The following is a 21,791-nucleotide window of genomic DNA, read 5'->3' on the forward strand; positions in this document are numbered from 1 at the left end:
ACCAAAACAATTCTTTATCACGTGACCAAAATAAACTATAAGTAACCTACCTACAAAAATAGCACTTCAGTTCTATAATCGGTATTAAAACCAAGTTGCCTCTTTCGTAAACATTTTGAATAAAAACTCAGTCCCTACTAGAAAGTCAATCAAAACTTTATTATTATAACAACACCAAAGAGTTTGTTTTGGTCGCATGATCAGAAAACATCTTACTATCATGGCGTGCGTTCTACTGAATGATAAAATTGCACCCGTGTATCCGTGTTTGTAGCATAGAAATGGGTTTCTGAAAAGGTATATTACATGAAATCAACAGAATAGGTGTTATCTTATTTATTTTTAATAGAGAAAGATACGATCCTTTCATAATATTTACGTAATAATGTTTATTTGCACGACTTAGGAAAATAACTGCAGCCGTAACGGAGGGTGCGAAAATTTCGTAGTACCTGTTTCCCGAAAATACGAACATATGCACTTCGATTTGATTTAATTTCACATTCTAGCTTGTGTTTGTGACTGGCATATCATTAAAGGGTATAATTAATTCCAAAGAAACATTATTTTAAACAAACTCGCCTTTTAATCGCCGGTAGATTCGCGGTGTTTTCGTCCCCAAATATTCACGTACTGGCGTACGATTTCTTCTCGGATAATTATACAATATCGGGCTCCGGAAGACTGCAATGAAATTATTTGAGACAATTCAAACAAAATTTCAATTTTCAATATTCGCGTTTTTAACAATAAAATTCGTAAAAAGATCCTTTGGAAGCATAGAATGCAACCAAGAAGAATAATAGCAGACTTGATTTGATTTGAGAGGTAATGAAATGTGCAACACCTCTTACGCCCCCTAGCACCGGCTTAAGCGGAACTCTGTTACACATATGTTGAATGGACTCCATGATCCAAAAGGACCACAAAATATAACAACACTAAAACATGCATGTTGTATTATAAGACATATATTACATTTAATCTACAGCTGAAAAATAACTGAATGCAACCTGAAGATCATGATGTGTGCTGATATTGGAGACAGTAGTAGTTTGGGTTGTTTTAAAATAGTAATTAAAACACTTTAATTTCATTGTAAATATTCTTTTATAGTTGCTTTTAGTGTAAGAACTATTCTGAAGTGTGTTTTATCTATGTAATAATATATTCATAGCCTACTTTTACCAAGATGAGTTCTCATTTGAAAAAAAATAAATAAAAAATCACCTGTCAAGGTCACAGAAACCAGTTTCTGATCAATAACTTGAGAACCACTTGACACAGATTGTTAAAACTTTATAGGATGATTGGACATGTAGAGCAGATGACCCCTATTGATTTTTGAATCACTTGATCAAAAGTTAATGTCACAGGAACCAGAACATGAAAAAATAGTTTCCAACCATAAACTTTAGAATCATTTGATACAGAACCTTCAATCACGATGATAGGAATTACAGAGTAGATGACCCTTAATATTTCTGGGGTCACTGGACGTAAGGGAAAGATCACAGTGGCCTGAAGATAGAAAAACTCTTTCGGATTAATAACTTGAAAATCACTTGACCCAGAATGTTGAATCTTCATAGGATGTTGGATATGCAGAGTAAATCTATGACCCCTGTTGATTTTGGGTTCACTCTATTAAAGGTCAAGGTCACAGGGGCCTAAACATGGAAAACGGTTTACTTGAGAACCTGACCCAGAATCTTGAAACCTCATAGGGTGATTGGACATGCCAATTTAAGTAGTTGATCCCTATTGCACCCAACCATTAGTGTCTCTTTGTCTTTCGCTCCTATCCTCTATTGACTTCTTGCCTCTTATGACTTCGAAGGAGGAGGGGTATTTTGTAAATATTAGTGTTTGATGATGGATGTCGGTCGGTCTGTACACCAATCGGTTTCTGGATGATACCTGGAGAACGCTTAATCCTAGGATCATGAATGTTGATCGGGAGATTTGTCATGACCAGCGGATGACCCCTATTGATTTTGAGTTCAGTAGTCAAAGGTCAAGACCATATTGACAACAGAACTTCTTTTGCCAGAAAACTAGATAATGCTTTGGTCTAAGATTACATTTGATATGGAAGTCATTTAAGACTAGTAAATGACACATAATTATTGATTTAAGGTCAATACGTCAAATGTCAAGTGCACTGTGACCAAATAATTTCTGTTTCTTATCTGTTACTTCGTGCAAGCTCTTGTTATAACATCACATAATTATTTATTAGTCCATGACCTTTGCTCACATTTACTGTTCCAGTAAAACCAAGTAAAGCAAGTGTAAGTGTTTTCCCATTGATTTGTTAAAATGCTTATTATTCAAAAAAGATTTTGAGCAAGATTAACCAAACCTCACAAAATTTTCAATAAACGCATGAGCTTTGCTCATATATTATTTTATCCCTTTAGACAGTCTGAGAGTAAAAGCAGATTTTACCCCTTGATTTGGTAAAAAAGGTCGGAAATGCTTATTAATAAAAAGTAGTTAAACTAGAATCACCAAACTTAAGCAAACTGTTCATGCCCATTACAAAAATCTGCCAACCGCTGCCCACATCAGTCCTTTCAGTGCTTTGATTCGATATTTTTTCAATACATTCTTTTGTTGTTGTTTTTTTTTTTTTTTTTTTTTTTTTTAGTTTTTTTTTTTTGTTTTGCTTTTTGACGAACGACACTACCAGAGTTGCTTCTTATATTCTGACCATAATAACTTTTACGGAAAAAGTCAAGCATGGTTCAAACTTAGTCAAACATGGTTAGACAATAAAACCTGAAAAAACCTTGGTTAAACCTTGGTCAGATCATTGTTCCCCTTTTTCCGGATGTTCAACCATGTTAATACCAACACCAAACAATGGTCTAAAACCAGGTTTAACCGTGGTTAACAAAGAAAAAACCATAGTTGACTGAGGTCTATAATTATACGGGCAGCATATGATATTGATTTTACGAATATTTGTTTACATTAATCCTTAATCCAAATCAGAGTTCTTTCATTATAGGTCATACGAAAAAAACTGAAGAAAATACATAATAAAATTTACAATGATATAAAATGCAACAATAGATAAATTGAAAGTACAAGTTACTATATTCCATGATATACTACAAGCAAACAATAAAGTATCATGTAAATGGATCTTTTGTATTGTGTAGACATGTTTAAAAATATAAGAGAATTAACTAGCTTAATTGACTAGCTACTATCCATAACAAACTTTTTAAAATGTCATACAGCCTACAACATGTGATATGATATGAAGTCTCAAATATTAACGGTGCAAAATAAACGGTGTCATGCAATACAAAAACTATATATATATTATATAACCTTATTTTGTGACAATTCAACTTTATTACACATGTATATAGCAAATGAAATTATGCTCTGAGAATCTTGCGTTAGTAACAGGAATGTCCTAATTATAATTATGATTTAATTCATTATAATTAATCAACAAATTTGAGATTTTTGAAAGTTATTATTAACTGAGATAAAAGTAAATTAAAACAATTGTAATTAATCAATTACAGACTTGGATTTGACTAAATATTCACAATCAAATCTAATCATTCTTATTTAATTTGCCTCATCCATTAGTGCTGAGGTGAAATTTCACACTGTAAAGTGGTTATAGTTTTTGCAGCCATATCTTTACCCCTACCAGTCTTATTACTGCATTGACTTAAAGAAGCACTTTATCATTGATATGCGCCGAGATGACGATATATTACCTCTTTACTCTTGGAATCCAACAATGAAATATTTTAATGTCAACAATATTACAATCAAGTGTCAGATTTATCTCAACTGTCGGCTTAATTTCAAATTTGTGTCATATTTCTGTCTGGACGGGTCGATGGTTATCTTCATCCTGAAGTATCAAAATTCCAACAGGAGCAAAATTCTACAAAAGTTTAGATTTTATTACTTGGATTATTAAAAGTGCACTCAAAATGTTTTAAGAAAGTTTTCATAATATTTTAGAAGCGAACAAGTACATAACAAATGAGCATATTCTGCTTAATTTTGGTAAGCATCACCCATTTCATAATGATTTTGAAAGATGAGGATGCAACTGGTTATATGAATATCAACAGAACTAAAACTAAACCAGGAACTATTACTGTATTAGTCTAACCCGATGGCAGTCAAGTCTACAAAAATTTACTTTAACGGAATATTATATGACAGAGGCGACAAAGGTTGTCCCCCTTTGAACTTACCTATTATAGGAGCGTTTGTATTACCTGAAAAAAAGTATTCAAGTCACTGAACATTTATAAGAGACAAGTCAATACAAGGTTTCAACTGATCTGTAATATTAAGTTTTGAAAAATGACTTTTATTAATACTTAAGCTAAGGTTTCAGATTTTCATAAGCCGATCCATATCCTGTTTTCTACATCTACTCAAATAAAATTTTACCAAACAATTTGTGCGTGTGCGCGTGATCGTGAACGTGTTTATGTGCTTGTGTGTGTGCGTGTGTGTGTGTGTGTGAAAACATATAAACTAAACTTAAAACAATTGTTTCAGTCTTATTATTTATATATGACTCAAATTCAAACAAGAACAATTACTTCATAGTGCGCATAAAATACTGCTTGTCAGGATGAAAATAGTACATACCTAATACAAAAACAGCTAGTCACAGTATAAATGTGTACAATCAAAAACAAACTACTAGAAAGTTTGTTTTTTTTTAAACTTTTATACATGATATCTCATAAAAAAGAACATGCTTACATGATATTTTATTGAAAATGTAGCTCTACAATCACAGTTAGCTTATACTTAGTCTGGTTTAATTTATTACATGAGGGCCTTCTACATTTAATGTCAGTATCTGATAATAAACTGTTTGATAGAGTGAAAATGAGAGATGCGCACTGCATATCAAAAAGAAAAATGTTTTGACAAAGACATGTTAGACTTTATAAGCAGTAACACCCCACTTTTAATAACATTGTATATGATGTTCTTACAATGTAGATATGCTATATCATTGCCATGTTTTCAGAATAAATTACAGTTTCAAACCAATAAATTGGACAATATTCCAGAAAACGAATTTTAAAAAGTGTTTGGTTAGAAATGGCTCTAAGTGTAACTTTGTTCTGACTATCAAATTGCCTTTTTCTAAGCACCAACATCTATTCTGTTTCTAGTATATAATAATCCTAACAAAACAACTGTGTCACATCAAATATGAAAAGTTATACCTGGACAGTTTCCATTATGTATAGTCAAGTCATCTATAGCTATGTCTCCATGGTAGGTAGTTCCAACATCAGCCTTTATTACAATTTTATAATCATGTGGAACGGAGGTACTGGCTATGGAAACTGACGCCTTAATCCAGCGTTCTCCTTGGTCTCCTGTCTGTTTGTAAATCTGGGTTTCTTTTTTCAGGCATGAATCCTAGAATCCAGACATTTAATATTTAGTTCTGGGATTTTAGATAGAAAGAATTCATCGTTTAGGCATCAAAACATCAATAAACTCTATTTGTTGAGTAATATAATGAAAATAACTAATACTGGTAAAATTTGAACGTCTTTCTAAATACTGCCCTACTACGACTTGTCTGTTACCGTATCAGTTGATAAAACCGTGTTCAAAATTTAAAATATATTGAACCGCACGAAAACATTTTTATTTTTTTTTTTTTTTTTGAGAATCAGAATTTTTCCCTTCTTTGCTTTATTCTACTACTAAGGCGTGTAACTTGTAAGACACATGGTTATACCAAAAATAAAATTATAAATGATGTTTCCTTTTATGTTACAGTGCCGTGTCGACTAAATACGCTTGTTTCTGTATTCATATCACATGTTAAACAATGCTATCACTATTTTTTCCCGCCTTCTTTAAGGATGTACGAGCGTTTGTTGTTTTTTTTCAGGATATCCGCCATTTTGAAAAATGTTTTTTCGAATATTGCTTTTTAACGAAAGTTTTGTCAAAAATAATGCTAAATAATTAAAATATGGCTAATAATGTACCATTTTACTAAATATATTAAGTATGCTTTTTGCAAAAAAAAAAATTCACTCTTATTTTTGGCTGGCATTTGCCGAAAATTGACGTAAGATTTACAATGGGGTAGGGGTAGGTAATTTCAAATATCTATTAAGGTAGATCAGGTTTGGTTTTGATATTTTTCTGACTGATACTTATAATGTTAAGCTATAAAGAAAATAAAAGTTTTCAAGATAGCACTTTATATTATCTAGAAAATATAAATTAAAACAAAAAGAACAAAAATTATCAAAATTCACCACTTTTTAACAGTTTTTTCTTAATAAATCTCTTAGATGCACGGTGACCCCAACTTTTTTTCTTTCCATTTTGAAGCATTTTTGTGTGTAATGCTGCAAAATATTTTGAAAATCTTAACGTCAGAATTTTTTTGTAGATCTAAATACGTTTTCTCAATTGAAAATAAAGTGGGTGGGGAAATTATGTCAACATGTAAAAATTAAAGAGATTTGTTAGCGACATTTATGCTCATATAATACTGACATCACAATATATTCATATTAACCTGTAAGACCTGAAATCCCTATAAGATTAAATAGGATATTACATGTTTTATAAAGTACCAACATTTTTTCAATTTTACAAAATTTCAGAAATGCGTAAACAGTGGGTGAAGAAAATACCCTATAAAATTAAAACGAGTTCGGTGACCTATGTTTTTTCTGCTCTTGTTTGTCTAAGAAACTAATGTTCTTCAAGCTCACATGGTTAAAAAAATTTCTTAACGTTAGAAAAAATTCGCTCGTATATTAAGTTAATACCTCTAAAAGAACAAACAATCCTCCCATACCATCACCAAACATATAGTACCAAAACTCGAAACATTTAGTTCGATTTGCTGGCTGAAGAGGAGAAGAAATACTGGCGTACTCTCCGACTGATCTTGGAGATGACGTTTCTATGTACAGGTACCTTCCTTGTGCTAAGAAAAAATTAAGAATGCTTATCATTAATTCAAACTTGATATTTGCAAGCACAATCAGTTGTGACCAAATGAAATATCTGTACTGCTAAATCCATTACCGACATTAGAAGGAAATAGCAAACCCCTTGCTGCTTGATTACAACATGTCAGATTAACGTACACATTTCATCATCCTCCATGTATTTTTTACAGATATAGAATATGGAATATAATTTACCCTGAACATTGTCTCAATGCATAATTTAGAAACACCTTTAATATCAAGATTTATGCAAATTCATGTAAATTTATCACCCGAAGTTTTAATGATAGAACTTGGTAAATTTCTATCAGCATATTAATAGAACTCAGCTAGCGAACTGCCTCTCATTTTTTTTACATTCGAATCATTTAGACTGTTTTATTTTACACAACACTGTTAGTCCCTAAGAACTATTCAGAAGTGAAAAATAAGGTTACAGGTAATGCAGCAATATGTCGTATTATATATCAGTTGAGTAAGGAATATATTTAAAAGTGCGTTAAAATATGTGAAAAAAAATGTATCTTACATGTTCCAAGGGTGTGGTCGTTGGGAGGTCCCGTTCCCAGAGACTGAGTTGGGCCATTTTCAATGGTCCAATCAAAATTGTCGTGTCTGCCTTGTTGCCAGTCACATAAACTGTTTTCATCAAAAGTACAGGTGTCTTGTCGGTTTACAGCTTAAACGACACGTAAGAAAAATCAACACCCTTTCTGACATTCTAATAATTTTGAACATGATTTCTTTATATTAGATTGCAATAGGGGGACACAAAATAGCTAAGACATTTTCAAATGATTACAATTTACCTTGAAATTACATTGAAGTTTCGATGTATATGTATCGAATCAACTGGATGTCGTACACAACAGCAAATAACTGATGATTCTACCGGAGTGCATGAAATACATGTATTAGAGAACCTAGGCCTTCCACCACCATCCAACTAAATACTGTCTACATGATTAATATCCTAACAAATATGAAATACAAGCAAAAACTTACATGTCACATCTACGTTGAAATAATGAATGGTGTTTTTGCCAGTTCTGTCAGAAGTAGTACAAGCGTACTGTCCCGAATCTACTACAGCAGCATGTGGCTCGTGAAAGACTGAACCTGAATAAATATTCACATTTTTTTCAAAGTGGACAGCTTACATGACATTCCTAGAGGTAGCTGAATTTGTTTTATTTTTGTTGAGTTTAACGTCTCACCGACACAATTGTAAACGACTTTCCAGCTTTAATTGTGGAGGAACAGCCCCTGTACCCTTGTGTGCATTACTTAACGTACGCCAACTAGATTGCTTACTCCCATCATGAATTCTACACCTCAAGTGAGGCTCGAGACCACATTGGTGAGGGGCAAATGATCTGAGACAGCGACCTTCACTACTCAGCAACGAAAGCCCCGTGTGAAATAGTAACTGATAATTAAACTTTGCAACTTTCGAATCTATAAAATATATGTTGAGACCAAAAATGTAGATGTGATATTCTGTGAAACACTCACGAAGATGTATACAAGAAGGTTTAAAAATTCTTTTACAAAGATCTTTAAAATGAATGAATCTTTGTTGTCATATGCAATAATTTACATAACAGGAGAATAGTACACTTACATGTTGTGACTAAAAAACATCAGTTCTACAATCAAATAGTTTCAATTAACTTATATCAATTCAATTATTCAATTAACAGATATTTTCGAAGGAAAACCAAACCAAACATACTTCTTACGAATGCAATATAATTCAGATGATACTAAAATACCGTTGTATCATCACTGTATTGCTTGCATAGTAACCATAACTTATCACATATGTATTCGTATCACTTATTGTTAAACAAACCTTTTACAGTCTCATAATTTCCGCCACAAGCGTTGATCTTTGACCAAGAGAATGTATGCGGTGGTAGTATCGATAAAGTGCAATTCAAAGTAAAGTCACTGCCGGCTGACACCTTCAAGTACGTAACTGACCCATTTACACTCGAATGCACTAAAATGTAAAACAAATATTTTATAATTTTACCGTAGAAATACCGTTTCAAATCTGAAACGTATACAATGTGTATCAGGTCACCTTACTGTATTCAATATACTAAATGGATTACAACATACCCGGTTTCTCACAGAACTGACCCCTGAACCCAGAAGTACTTACACAAATGAATTGTATTGAGTGGGAGAAACATGTACCTCTGACACATGGGGTCTGCATACATGTAAATGATCAATTAGCAGAGTATACTCAACTTTCTTCCATATCGGCATCTCTTTCTTCCGCTGTAGCAGAATGGGTTAAAATGTTTCTATTTCAAGACAAAGACAATTTTGTTTGACTCTTACTATTAAAGAGCAAATTGTAACGTAATTTGTAACTGTCTTTTGAAAACTTAATGACCATGCTGGAATCACAAAACGGGTTTAAGTTTTTAATATTTCAATTACATATATTGGCTATGGACACACATTACATATATGTAGAACCCTTTACTTCTGTGAATTGTAAAATGCGACAAAATGCATATCCCTTTTGTTTACTTATGAAATACAAAATGCATTTATGCCTTATCAAAAATATCTCTGTTATGTCAGAAATCTAACCACCGGCATTCTGGCAAAGTGTTGACTCACCCGTGCCGGAAATAATACATTACACATGCGAACTAATGAAAACAGAAATGAACCGGAAGTCTTGAAATTATTTTATAAGGAACGACAGTCTTATGCATTGATAATTATAGACAAAGAGTTTTCTTACTGAAAAGTACAAGCAGCGTCATGTTATCAATAGTAGGTATACCGCTACTTTTTTATAATATAAACGTTGAAGTTATTTTGCGGTGAGCATTACTTAGAGCATACACAATATAAATAACTTAATAAAAGTGCATTTAGAATGAAATATAAAAGTAATGCCTTGTGAACAGGTCGTAGCTCCATTTACTTGCGCTGGACATCTATCTGTAAATTATCGAGAAGAATATTGAATAAAGCAAAGGTTATGTTATGACTAAGTTTTGTCGTTAAGACTAATTTTGAACTGGATGTTCCTATTGATATAAAATACGAGTGACGTCACGTGTTCAGAGTAGGACTCTCCAAATGTAACGGAATGGATTTGGGTAATCATTTAAGATATCTATAAAACTGATGTCATGGTCAAAACAAATTATACTGCATAGTGCAGAAGATAAGAGAGTTCTATCTGACATTTCATCCTTTTCCTATAGCATTTGTCATATCTGTTGATTACATTTACTATAACTTGAGGATGTATTCTATGTAGCTAGCTTACCTGTTTCACATCTCGTTCCATTATAACGGTCAAAACATTCGCATTCAAAACCATTCACTTTATCCTTACAAACTCCTTGGCCGTGGCAACTGTCGTTGTGGCAGTCATTTATACCTTTAAATAAATTCAATTTCGCAGAGGTAGCGAAATGCTTATATTAAGTAAATATATGCAATGTGTGGTTCTGACTACGTTTGTTGTGCTAAATGCTTCCATGTAGTCTACTGTTTCCTTTTAATTCTTTTAAACATAATCAGTCTAGCATGATACTCGAAGTACATCTCATGGTGGAGTTCAATGCATGAATATTAGAATGTTCATATATTTCTAGTACTTGTTATTAAAGACGAATTATACGAAAAAGCTATATACTTTCTGAACATGTTCTTCCAATAAAACCTGGTTTACAATAGCAGTGAGCCTCAGTAAAACCGCGGCATCCGTATGAACCATTCACATAACATGGACTTGGATTGCAAGGATTATCCCCTGAAACAGAAACATCATATCATAATGTCTTCACAGCTACATTTATATTTACAGGTACGTAAAAGTATTGTCTCGACATTTGAATTTCTTGAACTTTTCAATTACTTACCCCTCATCACTGGCCTTCCATCTTTGTGTATATTTCATTGATGTAAAAAAGTCAGCAACTGAGATTGCATACGGAATGTAGACGAGTATATCCATGCTTACCGCGTGCAAAAAATAGAGAAGCTGTTGTGGCTAATATTAAACAACAGAAAATCGTAACTGAATTCGAAACTGGGTCTAAAGTTCCTAAAACCTGTGATGTGACAGAAGAAAACTGCTCAAAAAAGTAAAGTCTGGATATGAAAAACAGATAGATAAAACTGTATCGTATTGCAGTGTCCTCTACACATAACAACCCGAGGTGATGTAAAAATAATGATGAAAGCTTTATAAGAATTAGGTTAGAATTTTAACATTTTGAAGAATTATGTCTCATTTACGATGTAAAGTTTTGTCAAAAATGTACTTGCATCTGTCTTTAATCCTGTTTGTATTTCTGTATTGTGGAAAACCTTTTCTTTTTCTTTTGAATAATTTGCTTTACATTTTCATTCTTCACAAAATAGGTTCTATTTAAGGTGTAAATGAGCTTTTGAAACCACTTTACTTGTGCAATTAAGTAATGCCATTAACATGGACTGTTGCTCATTCTTAAATATTTAAATCTGATTGTCAAATCATTCCGTTGACAAAATATTATGTAAATATTGTATTAATTATATATTTTCAGAAACATCACAGACTGAAATTACCTCAAAAAACAAGGAAGAATATCCAACAGGGAAAACCACGTTCCAAAAAGCAGCCTCCCCAAAGGCACACACGAACAACACTCGCAGGCACGCACGCGCACACGCACACACAAACACACACAATAAACACACAAGGACAAAACAAACAAATACAGGAACACAGTAGGGCACCGCCTTTGAACGGTCAGTGGCAAAACCACCACTTGGGAGTTTAAACCGGTTTATAGTGCACCTAACCTCACTCTTACCCCCACCATGTTCCAAAGTCACAAGACAGTGTAAATAAAAAGTGTAAATAAAAGTTATCCCCAACAGGTGAAACCCTTACATACGTAAAGGCAACAGGAGGTATGTAATGTAAAACACAAAAGTGCTCTTGGGTATATATATAAGAACCTAAAACGTATGTACTCAATGCCTTTGCAGAAAATAGAACAACAAGGGAAAAACCCTTAAGGGCCCGACGAAACAGGCCAGAAGACGGAAATCATAATAGCTCAGTCCTGGTGGGATTTAAGAACTACTAATCATAGTGTCCTCCACCTGTTCCGTCAAACTAAATCAAAGAGGAAAGCGTAGCGTCCAACTGTAAACGGGCTGAACACCAAACATGCGGTGTGTCTCAAAACAGTTGGGTCATAACCTCTTTTCATAAAACGTTTAATCACTTTACTAAATACAATCAAGCCATACTTACATATGCTACAAGTTTTACCAGAATATCGAGGCATACACAGACACGTGAAATCGTCCGTTTCTGTATCCTTCTTGCATTCTGCTGAATTTTGACAAGGTTCAGACATACATGGGTCTATTAAAAGGAAAAACAAATTCAAACTTGTCTGTATTTAATAGATAATTACATGGAGTCGTTTACAGGTTTTTGATATATGCAAGAAATAGGTCGATAATAACTTCCTTAACGTAATTAAATTGAAGCGAAAAGGCCTTATTGCTGTGTAAGCCGAAGTACAAACTTTCTTTTGCAAGCTTCAGCCTATTGAAGTGGGATATATTCTGCTACAATACCTTATTTTACTACCCATCAGAGGCTTCCAAACTGAACAGACGATCGATACAATTTAAGATTTTTCTTTGAATATCATTCATTCTATTCGTTGACAATACGAAACAAATGAACAACATTGGAATAACGCAACTATTTTGGTTACCTGGTTCACAACTTTATGTTTTTACAGCGGTATTCTTTGAAAATCGCTTCAAATGAATGTTACTTTAACTAGTTGTACGATATTTGTATTATAGATGCTCTAGTTAAGTTTAATGCTTTAAACGAAACTCATTAAGTAACTCAGGCAATATATATGCCAATAAATAAAACACTGGAAAAGGTCAAAGGAAAGTCATTCAAAGGCTTAGTCATCTTGATATTATCGTTCGAATGGTTCTAATCTAGAGGTTTAATCTTACGAACTCGACTGCCACTCAGACGTGTTTCGCGTACTAACGACAGCCAAACAATTATATGCTAGAGCGCCTTAACTGTGACTGTCTCGTTCTTCCAGATAACACTATCAGAAGCATTGTATCGACCTGAAACGAGGGGTATTTATCGCCGTCTTTCATGATCGCTGAATGATGACATACAGCTCATTGAACTGCCTTGATGGGTTAAAGCCTTACCGCCTTCGGTCATAGTCACCTCGGCTGAGGACGCCAGCTTCTGGTGTTTGACTGTATCCATTTTGCCAAAATATTTAGATATGATTGTAAAACATGTTTTAAATCGTTAAAGTACCATAACTTTCTTATCAAAGACTAATTCGTATGTCTCTTTAAAACATTTTTTTTTTTTGTATTTGTGTATGTTGTAGTCATAACGAGATACCTACAAGCACAAAATATTGTTTAGTGCTGGCGTCAATTTTCAAAGCGCTGAGTATATACATACAAATAAAGTTTCATTCTATTACGATATTACTATTGTAAAATGGTGGAGTGCGCATGCATCAATTATCAAAGTATTTGCATATTGAATCAGTTATTTTCACATATACATATCCTGATACAGCCATGTCGGCAACAAAGTCGAATAGTAATAAATTACCTTTGGGCTCTATGCGCAATTGTATGCAAACCTTGTCGCTGCTCTCCCTGTAAAATGTATCCAAAACAGTTTCAGTATACCATGCAATAATTACATTACGTAAAACTTTTTTAAAAAAGCACGCTTAATATTTTCGGATGATTTATTTACCCTATTCTAATTTAAGGGTCGATTCCCCTATAGCTCCTTAGAAGCGGACGAGCCTAAGATATTACATGAAGTATTGGAATCCCGTGAGAATGGAATCGGTCATCCATTCATCTAGATTAGGCTCAAATTAACGCTAGTACTAACCTGTTTTTATCTGTCGCCATTAAGCAGAGACTTTTCCTCCCGTAAAACGAATTCTTAAATGAGAGATCTATCTGGTACATCTGTTCGCCATTATGTACAACTTCCTCGATTGGACTCAGATGATAGTGATCTACATTGCTATCTGTCACATTTAAAGCTGTAACTTTGCTGGTAAGATATACATGTCAAACATGTTATTTTAATATACAAAGGCGATTCCATCTTACATTATATTACCTTGAAATTTGTTAGTATCTACTTTACTTAGACAAACAAATCAGGAAAAGATGAATAATCATACATATGGTTATTTTGTAGCAGCTGTTAAAACTAGATCTGTGCTAACAGTAGTGACTGAAAAAACTTAAAACCAAGACTAAAGATTCAATATCTCTTGTTGTTAGATAATAAGATTATAACTTTGTTGAAATTTCTGACAATGCTATACAATTCAATCTAATTTTGATTTGCATGTTAAATTCCTTGTCGTATGACATTTATTAGTATTAATACATTTATCTCAAAGTTAAAAATGTTACACATTTTCAACCATTTTCAGTTCAAGAGTCTACTTACGTGGATGATTTCACATATAAAGCCACAACACAGGTCGACTGAATTTTGCAGTTGATAAACTGATCTGGAGCAGGGATGTTGACAAAATACGGTTTCACCTAGGTGCGATGTAAATTATGAACTTAATAAAAAAAGTACATTGCTCAGTCTACTTGTCAAGTTTTTTGCTAGAGATACTGGATATCATGAAACCACTAGATGTAACTAACGCTGAAATTATTTCAAATTTGTATATGATAAATGTCGTCAGACTCAACTGTTTTATTTAAAACGACAAGAACTGTAATAATGGGTAAAGATTCAACAGTAATTTAATCTGTACACACAACTTGTTAAGACAAAGGAGTATAGGTAAGTATGTACATACACCAGAAACACTTGTTGTGTGATTGAATCCTTCACCTAAAATAAGAATCAGCATGTCGTAAAGCATGATTGACACTAAATTAATTTTGCACCTACTTACATTGAATAGTATGCACTTATATTTTAAGCTTTTGTAGTAACATAAATTCTTTTGTAAGGAATCGCAAGTACAAACTCTTTATGATTTTATAACAAATTATAATTCCAATAATTTTACGTAAAAGCTTTAATTTACACATCAAATTGAACCAAATACCTTGAACATCCAATATAAAGCAGCGTTGTTCTGAAGATTCTACCCTGTTAATAAAAAGAAAAGTGTGTATATCTGGAATATAATAGTTTTATCATTTAAACTCAGTATTATGCTTTCATAGATCGTAGGTTTATAAGATAGTTCTGCACCTTTGATAAACCGGTCGTTAAATCATTTATCTAGATAATGTGGTATAAAGTCTGGCGTCATTTTATGAATATTTTGCAGTTTAATCAAATTCTACATTGTAGTAAGACTTTTCCGAACGTGCAGAACTACCTAAATTTAACTGAGTAATCAGTATGACGAAAGTAAAGTCATGCGGACTGTGACAATATCTTGGTTGGAGAACTAGTACGGTTGGTTCTTAATTATTTTGTAATATCATAACATGATCACAGAGGCTTTCAAATTTAATTTAAACTGTTCCAACTGTGTTACTTCATCACATACGTACCATAGGTGCAGAATTTACAGTTTCGTTCAATGCTTAGAAATGAGCTGGCTACAACATTTAAGCTGTTTATGTGTCAATGTTTTAGGCATAGACCAAGCTTACAGTATTTAGTTAAGCTGCAATTTAACATATCGTCATCTTTTATATTCATATCCGAATTAATTGATAGGTTACATATATAACAAAATTCATTTGAAATATATTTTTAGGAACATTTAAGCAGTTATTTAATCTTAGATGTATGATTTTCAAGTTCTTAATGGTCACACTACAATAAATAATATTGCCTATATACGACATTTTTACAGAGCTACCAAACATAGCTAGACCCATTTCAGAGAAAAAATCCTTACCTCATTTTAAAGAGATTTACTAAAACTGATTTGAAATTAAGAGAAAAGGAGGGGTGTATCTTCTAAGAGAGATTTCTTTTGTCAAATTTGCTTAATGTAAAAGCACATCAAAATCACACTGCTGTGCCCTGGAAGTACTATGCATACTAAAATTGAGTTTCACTTCACCATATACAACTACCTCTCCCATATTTTCTAACAATATGTCAAACACACATCCACAATGAAATTTAGACAGAAAACAGCTCTAACCTAGACCTCTGTGGCCAATGCCAAGAGAAAAAATTAGTGTTCAGAAACTTGTCCGCCATTATGCGACTAGACCAGATGGCTCCCACACTGGTCCCTTTACTATAATTAGGCCTTAAAACATCGAAATATATTTTTACCCGGTAGTATCAGTTGCGCTAACACATGCTATGTGTGGTCCAATATCAGCCATGGATGGCTTCCAGTATATATTTGCATGCTTAACTTCAGCATGTGTTTGTCCTTGCTGCATTGTTGACAGATATTTTTCACCCTGTCCACCATACACCGTTATAATTTTTATTGTGCTGCAATTTAGAAACTGTATTGTATTCAGAAATACTGATTTGATAATTTGGTTATGCCATAAGTAAAACTACTAAACAAAAACGTACATATTGCTCAATAATATGAACACAATGTTACAAAAGCTGAAGCAACTGCGAGGTGTATGCACTTATTTAGGCTTTGTTTTTTGTCTGCGGGCAGCAGGATAAACCTACAAGTCAATATCTACAGATTAAGCGAACACTATTAACAAACATTTAAAAATAAATGTATTCTTAAACAAACAGCTAAAGATCAAAGTTAGTGTTTCTTGAACTGTGCATGTTGTATTAATACTGCCAATAAAGCTATCAAATGTAGCAGCTTTAAAGTCAGTTAATTTGTTAGTTATTGTGTTTAAATCGTACATAAAAAATCATTATTATCATCATTATAAAAAAACTCACGCATGTTTAGGTGCTTTAGCATATACTTCTGTTCTCCACGTAGTTCCAGGGTATATCATAAATTCATGCTGGCATTTAGGCGTTGGTTCTACAAACTCCGGTGTGGTAAGATTTTCTTTTATTTGAACGACAAACTAGAAATAAAAATAACTCTGCTTAGCTACTTTGACATATCCAAGTAAAGCATGTTTCATTATTTGTCTCACAAACATGTTTTCGATACGTTTATGTTTTGTCTTTCATGTAAATTCATGAATAGTTTGACCGGTTTTGAATTCATTATAAAAATCAATTTGATGGATTTATAATAACATTGCAAAGTTACTTATTTTGAATACCACATTTGTAGAGAGTGTGATAGAACTCTCAAGGTATATATTAGCAACAAAATAATTGACATTTTGTAAAAGTTTTGAAAGAAAATTCTAGGGAAGTTTCATTTTCATTTGCGAAATACTTTTTCGGCCATAGAATAAAAAGAAAAAATATTTCTTCTAAATGCTGTTTCAGCTTCTTTACATGAATGGCTTTCACAATGTCATATAAAATCTGGAAAGTAGATCCCTCGTAAGCACTGAGAACAAGGCAAACAGTGAAAATTGCAGACACGGTTTGGTTGAGTCTGTTCATAAGCAGTAATGGAAAATGCAACACTGTCAACGCCTAAGACTAACATTCTGATGATATTTCGAAACTAATCCTGTTGACAAAACAGTTAATCAAGATTCACTGACCTCAGCTGAAATTCGGGAGTATTTGTTTAAAATTATTAAATAGGACGTTATTTTTAGAAAAATCATGTTAACGAATCAGTGAATCAATAATTGATTTAAGCAGCAGTTTGAGAGTGTCTGTTTTGCCGGTAGATGGTCTCTGCTGAGTTATTGCCAAAACAGTTATCTGGGAGCCAGATACTCCCATCTGCATCTAGAACCAGCGTAAGATTATTATGTTTTTGCAAACCGTAACTTTTAAATTATAAAATAAATAAAACGAAACGAAATAATTTACTTTCTTTATTATATTTCTTTCTAAGTAGCGTATTTAAAAATAATATTCGGAAAATTAACGTCCGCAAAGGGACAAATGACGTTTCAAAGACGCAAAAACAACAGTTCCGATTTAGTATTATCATTTGTAGCGTTACGTTATGTTTTCCGTAAAAAAAAGAAGAAAAACACTTTTGTGAATCAAAAAATATTCTAAAAGATAAAGAACAGCTTTCAATGTATTTCATTTTTATAAAATTTTCCGTAGAAAATATATAAACAGTACACAAATCTGATACAGGACTATAGTTCGTTAGTTGTCGTCAACAGCACGAAGGATTGTCAAGCTGATTTTGCCGGTATGAGTCAAATCAGCTAAACCACTAATCTGATGTGCAATAATGTTACGTCAAAGGGTAACAATTTCTTTTTACAGTAGATATAAGTAACAGAAAGAGAAATCAGCAACTATTAACAATAACAAAATTTTATTCACAAATACCTTCAAAAATGTCAAAGAGCCGTAAAATCCAATAATATGAAAAAGTAGTCCAAATCCTGTCCAGGTCAAATTAAAATCCAATCAGAATAAATTCCACAATATTTCACACAGTTCAAAAGTAACTTCAGTATATCCAAAAATTATAATTCTTCTCTTCAAAGTTAATTTCTTAAATCCACAAATGTTCGCAAATCCTTCAAACAATCCTTTAAAATATCAAATATCCAAACTGGTAATATTTTGTTATTAAAAATTATAAGAAAGTTTCATTAATATCTATAATCTAAGTTTTGTTCTTATGCCAGACAACATCCTATTTAATGTATCATGGAAGGTTCCAGAATTTCCATGTAACACTAAGAATAAAAAGAACATTCTGGAAAGATCAAGGACAATTTTTTCTAAAACTAATTGTTATACACTGTTTATCAGTATTAAGGTAGGATATTCTGGAACACAGTAGAAAACAACACATATAAATGATGTCTTAAAACTAGGTCAGTAAACATTGACTAATCAATAAAATTTAAAGTTAGAATCTCATATACATAACAAGAAGAAACACTTTTGATTTCTGATAGCATAATTTCTATATCACAAAAACAAGATTTACCTTCTGTGTTTTGGCTAAATATTTACCTGAATAGTTGCTGAACTGATGGAATATGTGTATGGCATAAAAATGTCCTTTCCGGCATAAATCTTTTTCCTAGTGTAATCTCTTAGAGTGACTGGTACAGCAATCCATGTGTCTTCAGCATAACCGCTAGACTCTGAAGCGTTGATGGAAACCGTGCAATTCTAAAATAGAAATCAAGGAAAATTTTAAGCTGCGTTCAGTTAATTATGAACATGCGTGTAAATCGCAAAGGTATTTTGCCACTCTCCTTATGGATTTTGACAAAATTATCCCAAAAAAATGGGCTCTTTGATGCAACAAAACGGCTGAAATTAATGGTTTGGAAATCAACGATCTGGGAAAATAATTATCTAGAATGCCATAATTTGTCGATATTTTATCTCACACAACTCGTAAAATTCAGGTTGTATTAAATGTAAAATTCATCTAACCTGAACCTTTATTAGCACTGCTTGCTTGAATATCGTAAAACTGATCAAACTTTTGTATTTAATAGAAGCACGCCTGATAAACAACAGAGTTACCTCTTTCAGAGGTATACGGTAAATCGCTAAACTAGTACATGTCACGGTAAAAGAACGTATACCTCTGAAAGAGGTAGCTCTGTTGTTAACCAATGTTGAGAAGGATGTACATAATGTTTAAAAGGTCTATCAATATTTCATAGGAGGACAGATGAACCAATAAAACATTTGCAATAATAGTTTTGATATTTTGAGACATGACAAAATTTTGTTGTAAAAGTTAGCAAATTTTAATGAAACTTTGATTTAAACAATAAGAGACATACCCTGTATATCATTCATAACTTTTGTCACTAAAATTTCGTTCTTTTACATGGATTACACAGTTTATTGTAAGATTTTTAATTTTCTGTTCTTAGAAAATTAGCAAAAAGTTTGTTTTGTTTCAGACAGTAAATCCGTTATCACGCTCGGCAATGCTCGTATGATTACGTATTCCCGTAAGGCAATTCGGCATTCTTCGGATTTAAGGTAGCTTAGCTCGCGCATATCTTTACATAAAAAGCGGAAAATGCCGAAATCGCCACGGAGAATACGTTATTTTTCAGTTGTTTCTATGGGTACACTTAAAAATGGGACATAGAACTTGAATGTTTGCATCACTGCCAAATGTTTACAGAGATCGACAATGCTCACATTTAAGATTATTACCGTCCACAATTTCGTGTCCGGTCCATAACTCTGTCATCCATGAAGGGATTTTAATATTATTTGGCACAAATGTTCCCCATGATGAGACGACGTGTCATGCGCAAACCCCGGATCCCTGGCTCAAAGGTCAAGGTCACAATTTTGGGGTCAAACGTCAACAGGCCTTTTCCTGTCCGGTCCATAACTCTGCCATCCATGAAGGGATTTTAATATTACTTTATAAAAAATGTTTCCTATGATAAGACAACGTGTCATGCGTAAAACTTGGACCCCTAGCTTAAAGGTCAAGGTCACAATTGGAGGTCAAACGTTAATAGGGTTTTTTCTGTCCGGTCCAAAACTCTGTCATCAAACCAAGGATTACAATATTACTTGGCATAAATGTTCCCCATGATGAGACGATGCACGTATCCTAGAACGCTAGTCTAAAGGTCAAGGTCACACTTGGAGATCAAAGGTCAATACGATTTTTTTTCCTGTCCGGTCTATAACTTTGTCATGCAAGACAGGATTTAAATATAAGTTAACACAAATATTTTCTTGGATGAGACAACATGGCATGCGCAAAACCTGGGACCTAGGTCTAAGGTCAAGGTCACACTTAGAGGCCAAAGGTCAGATACAAAAATGATTTTGTCCGGAGCATTTCTTCTTCATGCATGGAGGGATTTTGATGTAACTTGGCGCATATGTTCACCACCATGAGACGGTTGTCATGTGCAAGAACCAGGTCCCTATGTCTAAGGTCATACTAAGAGGTCAAAGTTTAAATTTAGGAATGACTTTTTCCGGAGCATTTCTTCATGCATGGATGAATTTTGATGTAACTTGGCACAAATGTTCACCACCTGAGGCACCCTTGTTTTTAGAATTACGCCCCTTTGTTGTTACTTTAAATAGATTATATTGTTACTTTTTCATACTGACCTTAGGGTACAACATGCATGTTACATCTAATTTTAGGTGTATTTTGACCTATCTCTACCTGGTAAAGAGTTTTATGTGGACTTATAATAAAAAAAAATTATAGAATTAATTTCCCTTTGTTGATACTAAAAATAACTTGTATGATTACTTTTTTTATAACTGGCCTTAAAAAATCCATATGAAAACAGCTGTAGGTTTTATACATGCAAATTGTAATCCAAGGGTTTTGTTATAACATACTGTATATATAGACGTTACGCACGATGTTCATACGCTTTTGTCTTTTTAGATGACACACGGCCTAAATTCAGATGTATTGAGCGCTATACCCGGCGCAATTTGATGACCAATACATCAAAATAAAGAGACATAAAATCTGTCTACTTTCAAGTACATTTAAGTCAGAAATTCACTGCACCAAGTAAAGTGTTATATATTGAGTAAAAACGTTATGTAGACGGGTAACAATTTCAAACAGGCGCTTACTTATATTTGTTAATATCACCTTTGTTAACGCGGGAAAAAGTCAAATAACGTTATCCTGAATGCAGTCTGCGGATGGCGTTAGTGACGGAGCTGATAACATTTGACGCCCTATGCAC

At 33.1% G+C, this 21,791-nt stretch overlaps 1 protein-coding gene across 2 annotated transcripts in view; it reads right to left on the reverse strand.

The window, feature by feature from the left end:
• Positions 1 to 321: 321 nt before the first annotated feature.
• Positions 322 to 21,791, reverse strand: part of LOC123523629 (uncharacterized) — a 31,652-nt gene continuing 10,182 nt past the window's right edge. For both annotated transcript variants that reach the window (XM_053543794.1, XM_053543800.1), the window contains exons 6-24: positions 19,087 to 19,248; positions 16,957 to 17,090; positions 16,363 to 16,530; positions 15,164 to 15,207; positions 14,909 to 14,943; positions 14,542 to 14,639; positions 13,966 to 14,133; positions 13,672 to 13,718; positions 12,301 to 12,414; positions 10,687 to 10,803; positions 10,315 to 10,428; positions 9,936 to 9,980; positions 8,863 to 9,012; positions 8,013 to 8,126; positions 7,537 to 7,686; positions 6,822 to 6,982; positions 5,241 to 5,439; positions 4,242 to 4,265; positions 322 to 3,889 (exon numbers count right to left, since the gene is read on the reverse strand). In XM_053543794.1, the coding sequence (XP_053399769.1) occupies positions 3,885 to 3,889; positions 4,242 to 4,265; positions 5,241 to 5,439; positions 6,822 to 6,982; positions 7,537 to 7,686; positions 8,013 to 8,126; positions 8,863 to 9,012; positions 9,936 to 9,980; positions 10,315 to 10,428; positions 10,687 to 10,803; positions 12,301 to 12,414; positions 13,672 to 13,718; positions 13,966 to 14,133; positions 14,542 to 14,639; positions 14,909 to 14,943; positions 15,164 to 15,207; positions 16,363 to 16,530; positions 16,957 to 17,090; positions 19,087 to 19,248 (2,049 nt within the window). In that variant the 3' untranslated portion in view covers positions 322 to 3,884. The remainder of the gene's footprint in view (positions 3,890 to 4,241; positions 4,266 to 5,240; positions 5,440 to 6,821; positions 6,983 to 7,536; positions 7,687 to 8,012; positions 8,127 to 8,862; positions 9,013 to 9,935; positions 9,981 to 10,314; positions 10,429 to 10,686; positions 10,804 to 12,300; positions 12,415 to 13,671; positions 13,719 to 13,965; positions 14,134 to 14,541; positions 14,640 to 14,908; positions 14,944 to 15,163; positions 15,208 to 16,362; positions 16,531 to 16,956; positions 17,091 to 19,086; positions 19,249 to 21,791) is intronic.

This window comes from Mercenaria mercenaria, chromosome 1, assembly GCF_021730395.1.
Source record: "Mercenaria mercenaria strain notata chromosome 1, MADL_Memer_1, whole genome shotgun sequence".
NCBI classification, from domain to species: domain Eukaryota; kingdom Metazoa; phylum Mollusca; class Bivalvia; order Venerida; family Veneridae; genus Mercenaria; species Mercenaria mercenaria.